The sequence below is a fragment of the Dryas octopetala genome, chromosome 7 (assembly GCF_963921425.1).
Source record: "Dryas octopetala chromosome 7, drDryOcto1.1, whole genome shotgun sequence".
NCBI lineage: Eukaryota > Viridiplantae > Streptophyta > Magnoliopsida > Rosales > Rosaceae > Dryas > Dryas octopetala.
Window position 1 is genome coordinate 8,958,260 of NC_141372.1, and position 19,553 is coordinate 8,977,812.

General features: G+C 36.4%; 3 protein-coding genes across 4 annotated transcripts; 1 reads left to right on the forward strand and 2 right to left on the reverse strand.

Annotated features, from left to right (window-relative positions):
- Positions 1-442: 442 nt before the first annotated feature.
- On the forward strand, positions 443-5,632 carry LOC147279390 (phosphopantothenate--cysteine ligase 2-like). The gene is made up of 10 exons (XM_086250025.1): positions 443-668; positions 1,687-1,835; positions 1,977-2,100; positions 2,182-2,226; positions 2,345-2,430; positions 3,456-3,508; positions 3,659-3,718; positions 3,884-3,985; positions 4,422-4,541; positions 5,066-5,632. The coding sequence occupies exons 2-10, from the start codon at positions 1,697-1,699 to the stop codon at positions 5,303-5,305; spliced, it is 969 nt and encodes a 322-aa protein (XP_086106151.1). The 5' UTR covers positions 443-668; positions 1,687-1,696; the 3' UTR covers positions 5,306-5,632.
- A 223-nt stretch (positions 5,633-5,855) lies between these two features.
- On the reverse strand, positions 5,856-8,083 carry LOC147279391 (Chaperone DnaJ-domain superfamily protein). Its single transcript, XM_086250027.1, has 5 exons — positions 7,652-8,083; positions 7,424-7,498; positions 6,877-7,016; positions 6,534-6,671; positions 5,856-6,234 (listed from the first exon to the last, which is right to left on the reverse strand). The coding sequence occupies exons 1-5, from the start codon at positions 7,896-7,898 to the stop codon at positions 6,025-6,027; spliced, it is 810 nt and encodes a 269-aa protein (XP_086106153.1). The 5' UTR covers positions 7,899-8,083; the 3' UTR covers positions 5,856-6,024.
- Positions 8,084-8,608: 525 nt separating this feature from the next.
- Positions 8,609-13,147, reverse strand: TGA7 (bZIP transcription factor family protein). Of its 2 annotated transcripts, none has more exons than XM_086250137.1 (9): positions 12,813-13,147; positions 12,006-12,167; positions 11,837-11,908; positions 11,304-11,363; positions 11,138-11,212; positions 10,959-11,022; positions 10,038-10,315; positions 9,454-9,684; positions 8,609-9,097 (listed from the first exon to the last, which is right to left on the reverse strand). In XM_086250137.1, exons 1-9 carry the CDS (start codon positions 12,822-12,824, stop codon positions 8,951-8,953), a joined length of 1,101 nt encoding a protein of 366 aa, XP_086106263.1. In that variant the 5' UTR covers positions 12,825-13,147; the 3' UTR covers positions 8,609-8,950. The 2 variants fall into 2 exon arrangements, with proteins under 2 accessions (XP_086106263.1, XP_086106262.1); XM_086250136.1 differs by having other exon boundaries at positions 8,609-9,093; positions 12,813-13,145.
- Between the last annotated feature and the right edge of the window lie 6,406 nt (positions 13,148-19,553).

The window sequence follows — 19,553 nt, forward strand, 5'->3', positions numbered from 1 at the left end:
CGACATAATGAGGGGCCAAAAATTTCTAGAAGAGTGGAGGTGTGCTTTTAATGGCAAAATGGAGTAAAATAAAATGTAAAAAAATTCAAAACTATTATGAGCCATAAGATTTATTTTTGGACATGTGACATTAAGAGATTAAAAGTGTATGTAGATTAAAAAAAGCTTAGGCTAGGAGAGGATTCAAGTCTATTTTGATTTTTAAGTGACTCACTCTTTTATTTACCTACCAAATTGGACGCCAAAATTGAGTCCGTGGGTCAACTTTGGTTGGATGCTTCACAGCCTTCACTCCAGTCACATACTCACCAGTCACCATCCATATCCATTATCATCATCATTTATTTTAGCGGCAATAGACGGCTATGGCAGTACTGTATGGCCTATGGTATTAACTAATTAATTGGTATTGCGCACGAAACATCTCAACGTTCCATACTTTTAACGGTTGAGATTCAAACCCGTTTAGCAAAGATGTATAAAATCAAGTGTTTGGGTGTGACCCGGATGCTACTGAAACTGAAATAACAAGAACGTGTTCCTTCCCACTTCCTGAGCTACTTCGTAGAACCAGAAAAATTGTTGGTTGTTTTTGATATTCAAAGGGCACCTTCTCTCTGCATAAAAAATCAAACCCATTTCATCAGCTGCTCTCTCTCTCTCTACAGGTGCGTTATTTTTCTTCATTTTTCTTTTGGCTATATGGGTTTCCAATTTCCACCTCTGATTTTGATTTTATGTCTGCAAAGTAGAAGCAACTTCTAGCTATGGTTTACACCTCTAATTTTGTTGTTTTTTAATGTACCATTGTTATGGATCAAATGCAATTGATGAATGGATAGTAGAAGCAACTTCCAGCCATGGGTTTCCAGCTCTGATTTTGTTATTTGCGTTTTATGAACTTATTGACTTCCCTTGATTGTAGTTTTTATGGGAAAGTTTTCAACTTTGTTAAATTTTTATGGGTTCACTTCGGATTTTTGTGGCTGAACTTTATTTTCTTCGTTTGCACCTTTGATATGTTGTTTCTTTACCTCATACTGTAAAACAGGACCCAGCTTTATTAGAAATATGGCATTTTCTGCCTTCCCACGGCAAGAGTAGTCTAATGTTATGTAGCCATTTTTTTTCCTCCAAACTCTGGTTATGGAGAGAAGGAGATTACCCCATACACTGAAACTACCACACACCTAGTTTTGAAGCTTTCTTCACTATGGGTATATTTTTGGCAATTTTTCCTTTCTGGGTTAGCGCTCTGAATTTGAATTTCTTCTCAACTCAGATATATTGTGAAATTACATTACCGATTGGATTCTGATATTTAATGAGTATCTGATTTGAGATCCCTACATATATGGATTTTGGGAATTTTGGGTATCTTTTCCCCATTTTACAATTATCTCATGATCCATGGGTTTTTTGTTTTTGCAGTCAATATTTATCTAAATTTAATTGGTTTTATTCAGTTTCATCTTTCATTATGACTATTGACTAGTGAGTTATAAGGATAGCTTCATAATCCTAATAATTTTTAGTTATAAGGGTAGCTTCATAATCTTCTGTTTTGCCTTGTAACTAGTGAAACTTGTACCAAGTTGGAAAATTTAAGTCAGTTATTTGTGTGTGGTGCATTTGCATGTTGATGTGAAATCATATTGTGGGTTTTTGACAAGTAATTGGCTGTAGGCAATTTCAAATGGCTCTAACGAATGGGGTGGGAGTTCCAAAAGAAACACTGGATGCAGAAATCAAGTCCTTTTTTGATTCAGCTCCTCCTTTGAAGAACAGTGTTGATGTTAGTGAAAAACTTGAGGAATTTGTGAAGAAGAATTCAGGTATATTCACGTTTTGCATTGCTACATTTATATTTTCCAATTCTATTGACTACCTTAGGTCCCCTTAGGTCCATTTCCATTATTTTGTTGGGTGTTAAAATAAGGTTTGGTGGGTTTTGATTGACTCAACATGTGTTGTAGGAAATAGAGGAACTAGGAGGGTGGTTTGTGTGACATCGGGTGGCACCACAGTTCCTCTGGAGCAACGATGTGTTCGCTACATCGACAACTTCAGCTCAGGTCATAGAGGAGCAGCATCCACAGAGTATATAACCTTACACATCACTGAATAGGCCATCTTTAATATTACAGACTTATGGATTGGACTTTCCTGATAATATTGCAGGTACTTTTTGAAGGCAGGTTATGCTGTCATCTTTCTATATCGAAGGTAATCTCTATTCCTATTATTTTATATATATCATCTATTCATATTTCAACAAGTTTACATGGTCTAAGATAAATTTTTTTTGCATGTTTTCTGTGGATGGTTTATAAATTTTATGCAGGGGAACTTGCCAACCATATTGCAGATCTCTTCCCGATGATCCCTTACTTGAATGTTGTGAAATTGTGGATGAGTCAAATATTCAAGGTTTGTAGTTAGTGTAAGCCACATCATGGTTATATATGTTTTTTTTTTCTTTTTTCTTGAGGATAAAATAAAAATGGACTGCAAAGAAAATTTATGCTCCCCCTCTCAAGTTTTGGTATGACAAAATGATGCATAAATTCATGCAATACCAGTTACAATAGTAACAAAAAACTTCTACCTTGAGAAAAGACCTTGGTATGAAATAACAACACAATTTCTGTGGTGCAATGGCTATATAATTACACAACTCAAATACTTAATTTCCATGGCCTAATTAACAATGACTGCGTTACGATCTGAAGGTAATTAAGCCTTTCACAACTGGAACTCGAACCTTGACAACTGGTCGTGGAATTTTTAAGAACCAACCAATACTCCTCAAATGCTCCAAGCCGTCACTAGACACTGGATTAAAATGCCTTGGTATTATGTGTGGCATAACACTGAGTCATTATTACTGGTAGTTGAGTGAAGCTACCCAAAGAAGAGAAGGCTACCATTGAGCCAGTATCGATAAGTAGGCTGACAAGGACGTCAACTTTTGGAAGCATGGTTGAATACTGGAATGTTACAGTCCTAAGGAAAGTAATTAGGCCTTCCGCTCCTTGACAACTGGAACTTTTGAGAAGCATTGGCTGGTTCGTAACAGGTTGTTGCTTGAGGAATCAAATGTGAACTTAACAGAGGAAAAGTATTTTTGTCTGCATTAATAATAGAGACATAAAACTTTCTCCTTGTCATCTAGCTACACTTTTTCTATCATCTGTTCTGACACGTTTAGCATAAGTAGTGAAAAAAATTTAGATTTTTGTGTGCTACCTATAGGAGTTGATTGCACTCAAGTCTTGGAAGTTAAGGTTCTGGCTGAATGATTGAGTTTTGGGGTGATGGGAAGCAGGAATCTTTCAAATTGTTTCTTTTCTCGCAGCTTTCTGGTGACGTCAAATAGTCAAATCTGATTATTAATATTATATGAACCTTTGTTTGTTCCTGCTGAGATGACTGAACTTTGTTTCATACTCCAGTGTGCCCGTCACATTCTGAGGCAGTGAAGAGCGCTATCACTAAGACTCATGCTGTATGGACCACTTTTATTTAACTTGCGTTGAGTGATATATGTATTTACTTATTCCATATTGTGACATTTTTCCTCTTGGTCTATAATGCATTAGCAGATGATTAGCTCAACGTTACAGTGAATGCTATATGGGGTTTTATTCTATTGCAGGCAGTAGCAGATGACCTCCTGTTGAAACTTCCTTTTACAACCATATTTGAGTATCTTCAGGTTAGGTTAAGTTGGTTGTTAACTGAAATTTTTTAACACAAAATGTTCTAGCAGCTGCCTCAAAGCTGCCTGCACTGCTTTACATTATGTTAAGTGGCTGGAAGCTTTGGATATAATAGTTAGTCTCTCCTATGCGTGACTTATTGATCTTTGTATTATGAGCAGATGTTGCAGATGATTGCGTTATCAATGAGAAGTTTTGGACCACAAGCCATTCTTTATCTTGCAGCAGCAGTATCTGACTTTTATGTTCCCTGGAAGAGCATGGTAATGGTTAAATATATTGAAATTAGTGTTGTGCTCTTCACTCTGTTTTTAAAGAAGTTGACTATCTATGGTGATAGCTGCGTTCCAGAAAAATACGTGGACTATTTGTTTCACTTTTTCTTTGTTTGTTGGGTACTATATGCTTCACAGTACTCTCAATTTAGCATTACATCCTATTGCAATATTACAAAAAAAAAAAAAAAAAGTGAACGAGATGAAGTGCTTTTTGAAGTACCAAAGATAGCCCAGGCATTAGATCCTGTGTCATTTAGTTTAGCAGAGGAAACCTCACCACTAAGTCAAAATTGTTTCAGAGTTTCCAACCACTCAGAGGGCATACAGTGATACAAATACTTCTTGCAAAGCCATTTGAATAAAATATTATTTCATGTCTATGCTTCATTTTCTTAAAAAAAAAAAAAACATATTTTTGCAGGCAGAGCACAAAATTCAATCAGGGTCTGGTCCGTTGGACATGCGACTTGTTCAGGTGCCAAAGATGCTCTCAGTGCTGAGGAAAGACTGGGTCCCCATGGCCTTCTGTATATCATTCAAGGTCAGATATGAAGCTTCTGCTTCCTTGTAGTTTACTGGTCATATCCATAGAAGCTTTTTTTTTTTTTTTTTTTTCTTGTGTCCTGTCACTGCACGTGGATGAAAATTTATTGTTGACTTCAATAATTCTGTTGGGGGGAAGTCATTTAAAAGATCTCTAATCTCAATTTTTCTGTTGTCATATTCTCATGTTTGAAAATAGATTGGATAGGTGTAGACAGACTTAAGTTATTTTTCCACTATGCCTTGTATCTCAAAGAAAGTGGACCCATATATCGTCCCCTACATGTATGATGCAGTCATATCTAGATACTATAAAATATCGTGCTCCTTAACTTTCTCTAATGTCTTATTGTATAATTTGTGTTTCCTGGAAAAGTTTAACAGGTTAACTCCCCTGCTCGGCTGCCCCACCTTTGAATAATATAATTGGGTATCTGACCCAAAATGACAAATAAAATACAGAAATAACATATCACAGTATTATGTTTTGGGACTAAACCTTTGACATGCATGACTGAACAGCTAGAGACAGATTCGAAGATTCTTTTAGAGAAGGCTGATATGGCTCTTAAGAGGTACAATATGCATATGGTTGTAGCGAATGAACTTTCTAACCGCAAAGAAGAGGTTATAGTCGTCACTAGCAATGAAAAGATTTCAGTTCGCCGAAATAAGTCTCTAGGTGTTGATGATGTGGAGAGTTCCCTTATTGAACTAATTGTGGAGAGACATTCATCTTATGTCGAGAATCCTGATCTATAGATTGATATTTATCCAAGAGATGATTGGTGCAACAAGCAGTTCCCATTCTGTCAAACATTGCCTAGTACTGTATTTTGTGGGCTATGTAACACCAGCTTTCCTTTGCCTTGGTGAACATTTTTCTTAACATATAGTTCGTTTTATCTCTGAGTACTTAGTTTGCTTATCGAGCAAAAGATTGTCCAACGTAATTTTCTCTTGAAAGCAATCAAATTACTTGTAAAATATCAATCATACCTTTGAGGGGAGATAAAGAAGTTCTAACTATCTCTCTGATATTTCAAGGAAAAGTTCCAGTCAATAAAGCTTTAGTTCTCATTTTCTCCTTGGGAAAGATTTGAGGGTCCTAATAGAGTAATCTTGATTCCTATATTTTGAAATAAATCTATAGTTTTGAAGAATTGGTTGTTGAATCAGATCCAGAAACAGCGCAGCATTCCATCATGATTGATCAGTCATCCAAAGCTGCTGAGAATTTTTGAAGATTGAGAGATTTCTTTGAAGCATGCATACAAGGCAGGGGAACACATCTGATTTAATTGAATGGCAATTTCTCATTAATTTCTTTATATTTCTGCAACGAAAAAATATATACAGATTCTTTTTCTCTCACTGTAGAATAAAAATATGGAATAAAAATATGGGCGGATACGTCTTCATCGGACGATCCAAAAGGTATTCTATAATACAATGTGGGAAGACAATGAGTAATTCTTTGTCTACCGTATTTCATCGTCATCTGTGTCAAGCTCAAGTCCTTCAGCTGCTAGAAGCCGACTGATGATCTTTTTCTTCTCTTCCTCTGCTTTCCTTCGCATTATGTCCCTTTTCTTCAAGACTAGTGTATGCCGCCGGAGAGTACTGGAGTAATACTCTGCTGTGGCCTTCTTTTCTCTTGCCAAGATTCTCTTCTCTTCATCCGGGTCAACCTGGATTTCCAATACATTATCGCTACGAAATAAGTTAAAGAGAAATGCAGCCAAAACAAATCCAGGGTTTGTGCTAATTTTAAAAAATGAGATCACAAAAAGGAGCATGATTAAAGCTTTTGAACATAGTGTTCGATTAGTAATGCGGTTCCAACTGATTCTTTTACATCCTGCAAAGCATCAAGGGCAAGGCTTTGCAGCACCCATCAAATTATTAGAATGGAGAACTTCCATTTTTAATGAACTAAACAAATTATTTTAAACAGCTAATTCATATGCTTAAAGAATTATTTCTTTACCTTGGAGCGTGAAAGTCGACGTGCACGAATATTCATCTCACGCTGCTGTTGCTCAGCCCAAGCTGCGATTGCCATGTCACCTCGCTGATCAAAAGCTTTTCGCTTCTTAATTAGCCACTCCATCCATGCTTGAGATGCCTGATGTAACAATGCACAGGAAGAATCCATTACTAAAACAATAAAACAGGAGCCAAGCTATCAGTTGATAAGTAGATTATCATCCAATTCATGATCTACTTCTACTCTACATTTTCCTATATTACATAAAATATTAGCATCTATACATCCCAAAATAATAAGCAAGAAAGTATACAGTGATCAAAATGTGAACTACAAATCTTACTTTCATTGGGTTGACTTGGTTATCCCTATCATATTGTCCCCTCCTCTCTTCATCTATCAGCAACTCATAAGCAGCTTGAATCTTAATAAATCTAGTTTCAGCTGTTTCCCCCTCCTCTAGGGTCCCTCTACCATCATAGACTTGAAACAGGAAAAACAACTGGATCAACTTAAACTCAGTGAATAAAGATAAACTTTTAAGCAATAACCAATAGACCAAAACAAATGGCACAAATATATTGCAAAAGAACATTCATTCATTTCAAAAACAATACATGCAACCCCATCTAGTACGCAAGGAAAGATAGTAACTCACTTCTAATATTAGTCTCAAAACCATTGCATGAAAATTAAGGAAGAAAACCCAAGAACAACTAGAGAAAACGAATTATTTTTTTCATTAGTATTTGATTATGACCCAATAACTGTCACCTACATATATTATTTCTTCTAAATTTGTCTTTTTAATTGTAATAATAATAGCAATTTACAGAGATATAAAATTGAAATCTCTAAAAAGCATTTCCAATGAAGATAAGCGAGCAAACCATCTGGATGATAAAATTTGGCCAAGCGTCTGTAAGCAATCTTTATCTGGTCGTCATCAGCGTCCTTCTCTAATTCTGTGTTTGAATAACAAAATTCAAAATTTGTCAAAAAAAAAAAAGAAACAAAATTTAAAATGGAAACAGTGAAAATGTTTAAAATATCAGAATTTCCAAAACCCTAGAGCTTGAAGCTTTTAAATTGTTCCCAATCAAGAAGGATTCAATTACCAAGAGTTTCGTACGGAGACTTGGGGTGGGTCCAATTGGATACCCTAACCATGGTCCTTCTCTGGTTCACTCGGAACCAGGACCCACCACCCCCCTTCAACCTTGCAAAATCGGACGAAGGCGAAAAGCAAGGCTTGAAATTAGGGTTTCGAAACGAAACCCTAGAGCTAGAGCGAGCTTGGTGTCTGCAACATATCAAGGAGCTGAAGACCATGTGGGGCCTACAGATTGTTCTCAGATTGCTCATTTTTTTTCAGGTGTTCTCAGGCTCTCTCAGTTCAGACCTCCAGTCGATTGGAAAGAATTGAAGCCAATCAATTGGAATTTGGAAATCAAAATTAGGGTTTGTTTTGGGGTAACAATTTGGGGCTACCAAGGTTGAAGACGTGAAGGGAGCGAAAAGGTTCTGAATCTGATAATGAACATTTTTGAGAATCTGACTGAATCTAAATATCTTTTTTTTTTTTTTTTTTTAATTTGTATTTTCTTATTTTCTTTGATTTATTTTACCCGGAAAATTTTCGTGGACGGTTTGGCTTGTTGTCATGCTACAGCCAAAAGAGAGAAATGAATAAAAAAGGTACAAAATAATATGGTATTTTACAATAATATAGATAATACTTTATTTTCCTTTTTCAGATTAGAAAAAAAAAAAGAAGAATAAAACCATGTTATTCATGTACACAAGAAACTTTTCTAAATTATTCTTCACATTTGACCATAAAGTTGGGAGTATAATAATTAATATAAGTGTGTGGGTAACAAATTGTGCATTATGCTTAAAATGAGTAATTTTCTTATTTGTCTCATAAATATTTGTAGTTTAAACCCAGAAGCATGTGCATAAGCCAGTTCTTGCATGATTTTCACTAAGGATTTCAGCTGTAAGCTGAAAAACAGAACTGTCTATCTGATATCAGCTTAACTAAATCTGTGAATCTAATGTGCAAAATCATCAGGCATACTGGATTAATTCCAAATAATATAAAAGGAGGCTCCAATTGTGGCCACAATCTAGTAACTTTAGAAATATAGCAACTAATACAACATCAACAATTTGCATTCCACCCCCTCAACAAACCCTAAAAATGCTGGCATGCATGACAATAATTGTCTCAAACAAATTTACACATGGAGTACTGGTAATGCATCTTGCATTTCAAATCAACCTACCCAACAAAATACTATGCTACAGGCATTGGAGACATAAGCTGCATATTTACACCTTCTAAAACATGAGAAGTTTATTGGAAAAGAATATATAAATATGGAGATTAGGCTGCAGCTGACTATGCCAGTTCACGAGGACGAGCAGTCCAAAGAGAACTGAGGGCACGTAGACGGTGAAAGTACTCCCCCAATGCAAGCAAGCCTAGAGCTGCTTGGTGAGTTGTTAGGATTCTTGACATTTGCTGCAGAGTTTGCTGCCGAAGGTGATCTGCCTGTCTTGGAGAAGAGCAACACAGTTCAATGAACAAGGAGTCTTTGGAAAAGGGCAGTTCATGTGAATCAGATATACATGTTTATCACTCTAGATGTCATATATATGTACATGCTTCTCATATAGTACATGTCATATATGTACATGTTTATCACTCTTGGTGGGATAGGCATTTCTTGCTTCATGCTTATTAGCAATCCTTGCCCTTTGAAGTTAGAATTCTTCAATAGGTTCATGAAGTTACTTAGAAGAATTATAATCAAATCCCTCAATGGCAATATCATCAAGAAAGTCAATTAATATTGAATATACGGAATTTTCACTAACTAAAACACTACAAGATGGCCATCTGATACATTACCTGGCTCACAAAGCTCTCCAGTGCTTCGAACTTCTCCAGTGCAGCAGCCATCTGAGATCCATAACTTTCTCCAATCAATATTTGATCAGCTGATATGACCTGGGCCAATGTCTGCTGCAGTTTATCCATTCCCTGTGAGAGAGCATCTTCAGCTTGCTGAGAAGATAGCCGCAGGTTACAGAAATCCATAAGTTGCTGATCAGTCAATGGCTCAATTTGTTTCACCAGAATCTGTATGAATGAAATAAGCAGTATGTCACACATATAGCTCATCAGAAATAATGATGATAAAAATCAAGTCATTGTAGATTCATGCATAACTGCTAAGGTTAGTATATCATAGAAAAGCTATGCATCTCGGTAGTACTCAACCATATCTCCAGGTGGAGAAGGAAATCCAGCATATTATACAAGTGAAACTGATCTTAAACGTAGACAGATGCATCATAATATAGATATACATATATGCATAGAGAGAGAGAGAGAGAGAGAGAGAGAGAGAGAGAGAGAGAGAGAATTAGTATTATCAGTGACCAAACAATAATGAGTCCTCAAATGCCAAGTTGAACTAAATTAAGCATTACATTTAGAAGCTCTGACGGGCGAAATCCTCCAATCCAATGAAAATAGCGTTCTACTGAACTTCTCCATATGCCAGACAATAAGTAAAAGATATCAGCTTTTGCGGCATCTGCCTTCATACGGAAAAGATTAGCATAGTGGTTCAAGCCACTTTCTACAAGTATTCGAAGTTCTACATCAGTGACAGTGGCATGATCTTGCAATGCATTTCTCAGTTCAAAATTCTGTCTATGTTGTTCTTCAACCCAGTGTCCATATTCCATCTCAAATGTAGTGATCCCTGCAAGATTCATAACTGGAGTAACACTTCTATTGAAACTATAAACACAATTTTCTATGAAAACCACTTAAATATCTAAAAACTAGTAGGTAATTAGTTCATAAAAGAAAATATTTTCTGTAGAAGGATGTTTACAACAGAGATTAAAGAGTTTAGAACTTCAGAGCTATAACTCGATATACTTGTCAATAAGGATAGAACAATTATTTATAGGATACTGGAATACAAAACTTCTCTCGTGAAAGGGTCCTATTAGCTAAGAAACTAGGATGCCTCTTAATATTTGTCATTTTTTCAGATCCACCTGCATATATACTTTCAAAAACAAAATTCCACGAAGACAGCAGAGCATTTGCTACACTAGTGTAATTTCTGCCATCAACTTCTATATTCTTTGCAGGGTTTTTTTGTGAAGGAAGATATAAAACATGGAAGATTAACGTTAGTAAGCTGTAAGCCTTAATTCCTGGTCAAGGAAAAGCTTGATAAGAGAACATGATTATTCACAAGCTATAGTCCATTGCAAATGTGTTAGAATATAGATAGGTGGAAATGAAGTTCAACAGTTAATATTGGGATATCAATAGTCTTAGGATAATAACATAATATATAACGGTGACTGCAAAAACTTAGAATCACAAACCTGAATTCACAGTTCCATTGTATCCCATATGACTAGTACCTAATGAACTGCCTACGTACGCACCCTGCAATCAGGCAGGTCACAGGTTATCCAATGAATACTATATTCCAATGTTGATAAAAAATTAAATACATCTGGTAATATGAACAAAGACAAAATAAAGGTGATTTTCAACTCACCTTTCTAGCTCTGTCAAGTTCCTGCTCCAATTGTGCCAGCTTTAAACGGCTTGTTTCTAGTTGTTGAACATAAGCCTATGCAGTACAAAATAAAATTATTCAATTAACTTGACATGTCCTGGCGATGCAATACATCATTGAAGCCTTGTAGGGGATTCATATTCACCTTTTTTCGCATACGACTTTTGCGAGCAGCTTCACGATTTTGCTCTAAGCGTCTCTGTACCTGTATAGATATTTGCACTTAGAGAACCAATTTATAAGGAAATAAAAAGAAAAAGGAAAAAAGAAGCCTGATTATATCAGATCTTTTATTCTCAGCATGACCAGGGTGTCTGAAGAAGCACCTTATGGGGGGCTGTAGTCAAAGAAAGTACCTTATGAATACAAGAAGACAAATATATAACTCTAAAGAACTCAACTAGAATAGGAGATCCACAAATCTTTGATTAGCAATTCACAAAGCTAGACAATGAAGGCAATTAGGAGGTATATTGTATTTTTCCTCTATGTAATTTTTCAGCATCAGTGCAAACAAACAAATTCTCTTTCAAGTTGGTGATAGTATGATTTAATTTATAATTAATGAGATGCAAATAAGTAAAAAGACCAAGACATAGATATATGTTGCCATGCTAAGACCATGCTCAACAATACAAGAAAGTAAAAAGGGGTGGGGTGGGGGAGCACATTCATCACCTTATCAGTAGATCTGTTTACTTCTTGATCATTTCCAGAAGGTCCCATGGATTCATGAGAAACAAATCCCACCTAGAGGAGTAGAAGCAGAAAATCAATTGAAGTTCATAACTAAAATAAAAGTGCCTTGAACATTGAAGAATAGAGACCAAGCTTCATGAATCTTCACCTTGTTTTCTAGCCCAGCATCCACATCTCCAAGTATGGAAGAACCTGTATTTGAGCTATGATCACCCCTGAAGGTTTCTTTCCACACACCAACCTGCCGGAATGGCTCATATATGCCCATTTGTCTTGCGGTGGCAAATTGAGTTGATGTATAGCTCATACTCTATCAGAGAAATTGAATAAATAAATGAACAAACAAATAAATAAGTAAATAAAGAGCATTCATAATCACTCTGTTGCAAAATCATAATTGAATACTTTGCTCCAAGAGAAAGACCAATAAATATGACAGCAAATATAATTCTAATGGGACTTAAAAATGACCCTCACAGTGAGAAACTGAGAACAACATAAAGCTAAGGAGCAAGATTGGAACAAATTATAACTTGTAATGGTTCTAAATACAGCATGAGTAAGTTGGAATCATTGGTTTGGATTTGGGAACCTCAAAAAAACCGAAAGGATTCCCATGTTGGATGTCCTAATGTTGAGTCCAAGAAAATCCAGCCTTGTACACAAAGCAGGAGAAAAAAATGTCAAAAGCAAAGAAAGAAGCATGGTACTAAAGCTTGCCGAAACATAAACAACTTCCACTTTAAATAACCAAAAGAAGTGGATAAAGCTCAGCCAAAAGTTGGGGGAACTGATAGTAATCTGCAGTTATATTATATTACACATACACTTATTAAACTATGTTATAGACATTCACACACATACACACCCACATCCAAAAATACATAGATATACACATATATTACATTGGGAGTATAAGAAAAAAAGAAAAGATTCACAGACTGACATTACTTACCTCTTGTAACATGCTTTCCAGGACTGCAGGCAACAAAAAAGACTATCTCACCAACAGGGCATAACTTGAAATTTCAAGGTTCACTGAGTCATTCATCAACCCAACCCAAGTAACAAGCAAAGACCTTTGAGGCTTCAAACTTAGAAATACTTTCATCAATGGTGGAAGTGAAAGAAACTAGCCTTCTGGGTAGACTTGTGATGACCCCAAATCCCCAATTTCAACACCACCACGATCATTTGGTGAGACCCAAATTTGTGGGAATCATTGGTCATCCATTTTCTCAGAGGATTTGTAAGCAACTTTGCAAGAACCACAAGCGCTCTCTCTCTCTCTGTCTCTCTCTCTTATAATATTCATTCTTTTCTCAAAGCGCCACAGTAAACCGTTAACGTCGCTACGTCCCCACTAACGTCGTTTTCAAAACTTTTTTTTTTTCTTTGTGAAAAAAAAAAAAAAAAGACAAAAAAGAACATTGAGGCCAGTTGGATTTTGCTGATTGGTTGGTGACTTCTGTGGGCTGTGATGATAGAAATGTAGGTACGTTAGTGGAGAAGGGTTAGTTTGGTCATTGTGGGAAAAATGGGTCGGAATCTGACACAGGTCCAACATGCGTGTGATCTGGTCTCCTACCAGAAGAAATTGTACCTGCGGGGTTGGGATTCCACCCGCCAAAATGGATGTATTTTTTGGAGATTTTTATTATTTTTTTATCACTAAAACTACAAGCCTCAATTATCAACATGCAAAATTTTCTTTTTAATCTGGCAATATAACTATATAAGTTCTATTTGCTCTAAAAAATTTCGTGAATAATTAATCAGTTTTTTTATCGCAATTTTTAAGATTTAAATATAACTGTAACGTAATTCTAATTATAGAGATTATTTACTTTCGTATTCATTCAGGTCTCTTTATTTTTTTTTAATCTCATTTGTATTAAAACAGTACACTTGTAATTATTCGATGCATAATTTGGAATATCCGCACATAATGTTTCTTTTTTCTTTTTCTCTAATTGGTGTTATGTTCGTTTTTGGAAGCTTAAATTTCTTATGAATTTATGAATGGTTTCTCAAACCTTTTTTCCATAATCATAATTCATAGATAGCATATTGTTAGTTAAATACTTAACCAACATAATTTTAAAGATGGTCGAAAACTTTTTCCGACAATAAATGTCCCTTCTCAATCTAAAACATGAAAAGGACTATTCATGATTAGAGGTGTCAAACGGCCCAGTCTACCCCGCCCGACTCGATCCGTTTAAGTTAAATTCATCATGCTTTTGTGCTGTACTCGGACCGGCCCATATAGTTAAGACATAGGTCCGACACGGCCCGCGGGCTATTTGTGCTCGTGTCTTGCCTTAAATGGACCGACCCACATATCTTTTTTTATTTTTATTTTTTAGGGTGATAAAACTAATCTTATGATATTTTTTCTTATTTATAATTAAATATTAACATTATTTTTCATGAAAATTGAAAATTTTTGTGGAAAAGTTCTCTAAAAATGAAAAAAAAATAATGTTAAAAGAGTTGTGCCTAATTCGGGCCCATTTCGTGCCGTGCTTAACCCGTGTCGTGCCCGATGGGGTAAAACTTTGGCTCGGCCCATTTTATCGTGTCGTGCCTATTTTAATCGTACCGTGCCATATCGTGTTCGGGCTGGCTCGACCCATTTGACACCTTTATTCATGATACATGAAAAAGTAGATAAAATGAAGAAAAGTAATACTTTCCCATCAACTAGGAGGTGATTAAAGGACTCTAATCCGATGAAAACCTTTTGACAAAGGGAATGAACATAAGGACGCATTCAAATGGATTAAAAAAAAAAAGTCCACATTTAAATGGAAATTGCATTTCATGAGTTGAGCTTTCATTTAACATGTCAAAATAGAAAGTTTTATAATGGTAGGATGTTAAGATCTCTTATTTAATTTGAAGTCGATATGCTTTTTTCCAAAAATAATATGTAAATTAAGTTGAAAATTTTCGTGAGAAAATATGGTAGTTGATTTCATTTGATATCCTTTTAAAAAATGAGCCAAATGGATAACATAAACTTTTATTCATTAGATAAAAATGGTAGAATTATATTGTGCGTTTGGTTAAAATTTAAACCGCGTAAGTATTTGAACAAGCACTTTAATTTGAACATCAATCAATTGTATCAAGTATCAACCAACTATTAGTCTAATAATATTCTTTTTTGCTTCTATTGAAAAATATCTCAATTTGAATGATCCTTTCCGAATAAACTGAAAAAGAAAACAAGAAATTCAAATCTAACTATTATGAGCATGATGAATATCGTACATGTTGCCATATTAGCTGGCAATAACATATTTTAATTTTCTTTGAGTTTTGGTAGCATAATGTGCACTGTGTACCCACCCATGTCAGACGAAGAAATGCTGCGTCAACTTTGCATAGCCGGTACAGTGGAAAGTAGGAAAAACAAAAAAAAAAAACTAGAAAAAGAAAAAGATTAAAAGATAAATATATGTAAATATATTGCCAAGTGGCCATATATAAGATGATGCTTGGCCATTTGGTATATAAGTTCTTCTGTACATGATCACCAATTATTTGGCTATGGTTTAAAATATTTGGTTGATGGCAATACTTTACAAAACTAATTTAATTTTGTTTGGTTACCACTTTACCACAATTAATTAATCAATTAAAAATTTGATAACTTTAGTTAGATAGGATTCTCTTTAGTATATTTTCTATGTTGTTTACTTGTGTTATAGTTAAAATACATTTTAGGTAAATAATTGGAGTTAGCCCAAATGATGAGGGAGTGTTTAATAATAGTTTAGTTTAAGGATTCAACTCACTTCAATGTAACAAAAATAAATGAATTTTAGGATTTAAACATGTGAGTATGAAACTTATGAGTTTAATTCATACTTGTGATTTGAGAGTGAGTTTATGTATATAAGGTCTTACGGAAATAACTCACATATCCCTCCTGGGATACCACCTGATAATCTGGTATCCCTTTCTCATTGGCTCTTTCTCTCTCTCTCTAATCTCTCTGTGATACCACATATCCCTATCACATGAACATATAAATTCTTTTCAAAGTCTTATTTAAAAAGACATTATATCCAATGAAAGAGTGAATCATTGATGTTTTCTCGTTTCCTAAAAATATTCAAAATATAGAGATTGTCTCTAGTGTAAATTTGTATGTCATATGAACAAATCAAACATAGAAATCCAATGGTCCATAAATCTAAATCCTAATATGAAAAAATGAGCACCTCAGATTCAATGATTAGAAAATGAGTTGTATACTTGTATAATATACAAAGAAGATTTTACGGGTTCACTTTTTTATCATACTATCTTATACTTTTAACTATTGAGTGTAGACTCGTTCATCTTTTCACTAATAGAATATAAATTCTCCACCATTAGATGTATTTTGTATGACATACAAACCTTGTACTATTGACGAACTCAATATGCCATCATAGATACTATAACAAATTAAGTAATTAAAAAAAGATCAGATTGGTAAGCCGCCCTAGTCCCTAACAGCACGCAGGTGTTTGGTGCATATAGAATTAATTTCCAAAATGAAAAGACACCCATTTATATGATGCATCATCCATATAAGGTCATAATTTGAATAAAATTAATAGAGATCCTGATCGATCAGTCTCACTTTTTCTTTTATATTTATAATGCTTCAGGATGGGACTTTGTTTTGATTTCATGAGCTAATGGCATCTGCTTTGTTGGTATGAGTCAACTCATGTGATTATTGTGTAATTATTAAAATTAATTAGGTGATTTATTAATTCTTGTATTTTAGTTATAGGCCCATGTATATAAACCACATTTTGTGGTTTTATTCAATTAAGCAAGAATATATTCTAAAAACCCTAAACCATTCTCTGTTCATGGTATCAGAGCCGACCTTAATCACTTTTCTTCTCACATAGGTATTAAGGTTCGGTCATGGTGGTTATGAATGGCTTAAGGGTCTATCTTGCTCATTGACTTATTTAAATATATTACTCATCCCTTTTCTTTATAGAGCCAACGTCAAAGACATAAACTTTTTTTGTTTCTTTCCGCTGCGATTGGTTCCCCTTCCTCGATCGATTGGTTGATCTCACTAGCCAGAAGATTGCGTGAGTTCTCTGTTTCTGTTCTGTTCAGGTTGGATTTTGTGTTGCTGGTTTTCTGTTTGGATTGGGCGTGGCTGCGACACGGCTGGGCGACTTGCAGTGAGACGCGACTGGCAGCGACGCGACTGGCAGCGGTGCTGCGATCTCTGCGGCTGTGCGACGCGACTGGGTTTCCTGCTGAGCGACGACTCGATCGCTGCGGCTGTGCGACGTCCCGATCGCGTGGTTGTGCGACGCTGCTGTGCGACGACCCTATCGCTGCGGCTGTGCAACGCGGTTGGGCTTCCTGCTGTGCGAGAACCGGCCCAGCCCTTGTTGTGCGATCGGTGGTGCGGCTGAACAGGTGGGTGTGACGCGTGGTGGTGTGCGTGCGATCAGTGGTGTGGCTGGTCAGTGACCGGAGGTGAGGGCTGTGCGGTGAGACTCTATCTGTGCAAGAAGGAAGAAAAAAAAAAAAAAGGAAAAAAAAACGCTGCTTTCCAGGGTTAACTCTGTTAGTTCCTCCAGCTTTGTTGTCAAGTCAGGTATCTCTTACTCTGCTTTGAGTACTTCTGCTTGTACTGGTAATGGTGCATGGATAATTGATACAGGTGCTACGGATCATATGACTTCTGATCGTTATGTTTTTAGTCATCTTTCATCTGTCTGTCCTAAACCATGTATTATTAATGCCAATGGTGTGTCATCTCCTGTTCTAGGGGGCGGCACAGTATCCTTTTCGTCTGATTTGTCTTTACATAATGTGCTGTTTGTTCCTTCCTTAAATTGTAACCTTATTTCTGTTAGTCAACTAACCAAAACTCATAATTGTGTGGCCACATTCTTTCCTACCCATTGTGTTTTCCAGGATATTCATACCAAGGAGAATATTGGCAGTGGTAGAAAGAGTGGTGGATTGTACTATCTGGATAGTGGGGTTTCCGCTTCAGATGGTCGTGGCATTGTGAGTCTAGTTAGTGATGGTTCCTCCGAAAATAAGAAGAAGATTTGGTTGTGGCATCGTTGACTTGGTCATCCGTCCTTCAGTTATCTTCGGCGCTTATTTCCTTCTTTATTTCTTGGATTGGACATTTCCAATTTTAATTGTGAAGTTTGTGTGTTGGCCAAAAGCCATCGTTCAGTGTTTCCTTCTAGTGCTACACGTATGGATGTTCCTTTTGCTTTGGTCCACTCGGATGTTTGGGGTCCGGCCCCGTGTAGTACACATAAAGGAATGAAATGGTTTGTGACATTTATTGATGATTGTACTAGAATGACTTAGGTTTATCTTCTGAAACATAAAAGTGATGTGTGTGCTGTTTTTCGCATTTTTCATCACATGGTCCTCACCCAGTTTGCCTGTCCTATTAAAGTTTTGCGCTCTGATAATGGTGGTGAGTTCGTTAATACAGAGATGACTCAGTATTTTGCTTCTGCGGGGATCCTTCATCAGACTTCTTGCGCTCATTCTCCACAACAGAATGGGGTTGCTGAACGCAAAAATCGACATTTATTGGAAGTCACTCGGTCCCTTCTTCTGGGGGGTCACGTGCCATCTTTGTTCTGGGGTGATGCCTTGAGTTCTGCCGTCTATTTGATTAATCGGACCCCATCTAGTGTCCTTGACTTTCGGCAACCTTTGGATGTTCTCTCGGGTTTTGTCTCTCTACCAGGTATCCTTCATTTGGAACCCCGTGTTTTTGGGTGTGTTGTTTTTGTGCATTTACATTCTCATCAGCGATCCAAGCTCGTATCTCGGGCATTAGAGTGTGTATTTGTTGGTTATGGTCCATCCCAGAAGGGGTATCGGTGCTATCATCCTTCTACTCAGCGCTTCTATGTTTCTATGGATGTCACTTTTCATGAACATCAACTTTTTTATTCCCCACGTCCACTGGATTCTACCCTTCAGGGGGAGGTTTATAGTGAAGTGCAGAATCGAGATGATCTGTTGTTCTTTGGTAGTAGTGGTGAGGAAAGATCAGAACAGACTACTGATCGTCTAGTGTCGGAGTCTAGTAGGGAGGAAGGATCAGAACAGACTACTGACCGTCCAGTGTCTGAGTCTGAGGATGAGACTGAGACAGCAGAATTTACTGAGAATAATACTGAGAATGTGGTGGGACAAGAACCCACGGTTTTTGAGTCTGAGGAATCACCACTCCATGATAGTACCGTCATCTCTCCTACTCCATTGAATCAATCTTCTTCGTCCATTGAGGTAACCAATAATACTCTTGATTCACTTTCTGGTTCAGATCTTGATTCTCATGCTTCTAAATTTACACTTCCTCCTCGGTCTAACCGAGGACAACCACCAGCTAAATATGAGCCAGATCCAAATGCCAAAGTTAGGTACTCAATTAATAATCATGTGTCATCTGTTAGGCTTTCAAAGTCATATGAATCGTATGTTCTACAATTATCTTCTGTTTCTATTCCTAGTAGATTGCAGGATGCTCTTACAGATTCTAGATGGACCAAAGCTATGGCTGAAGAAATGGCGGCATTACAGAAGAATTCAACCTAGGAATTGGTTTCTTTACCTAAGGGGAAGAAGACAGTGGGATGCAGATGGGTGTTTGCAGTCAAACACAAAGCTGATG

Bases quoted from the DNA above. Each gene is read 5' to 3' on its own strand.
- TGA7 (XM_086250136.1), bottom strand. The intron at 11,213-11,303 runs GTGAATATGAAT...TGTACTGCATAG, and splicing joins AAAGTCGTATGCGAAAAAAG to GCTTATGTTCAACAACTAGA. The intron at 9,094-9,453 runs GTAATGTATCAG...TCTCCAAGACAG, and splicing joins TGGAGAGCTTTGTGAGCCAG to GCAGATCACCTTCGGCAGCA.
- LOC147279391 (XM_086250027.1), bottom strand. From the start codon at position 7,898: ATGAGCAATCTGAGAACAATCTGTAGGCCCCACATGGTCTTCAGCTCC. The intron at 7,017-7,423 runs GTTTGCTCGCTT...TCCTGTTTCAAG, and splicing joins CAAATTTTATCATCCAGATG to TCTATGATGGTAGAGGGACC. The intron at 6,235-6,533 runs GTAAAGAAATAA...TTGGAAATCCAG, and splicing joins GTCGACTTTCACGCTCCAAG to GTTGACCCGGATGAAGAGAA.
- LOC147279390 (XM_086250025.1), top strand. From the start codon at position 1,697: ATGGCTCTAACGAATGGGGTGGGAGTTCCAAAAGAAACACTGGATGCA. The intron at 3,986-4,421 runs GTAATGGTTAAA...ATATTTTTGCAG, and splicing joins ATGTTCCCTGGAAGAGCATG to GCAGAGCACAAAATTCAATC. The intron at 4,542-5,065 runs GTCAGATATGAA...ATGACTGAACAG, and splicing joins CCTTCTGTATATCATTCAAG to CTAGAGACAGATTCGAAGAT.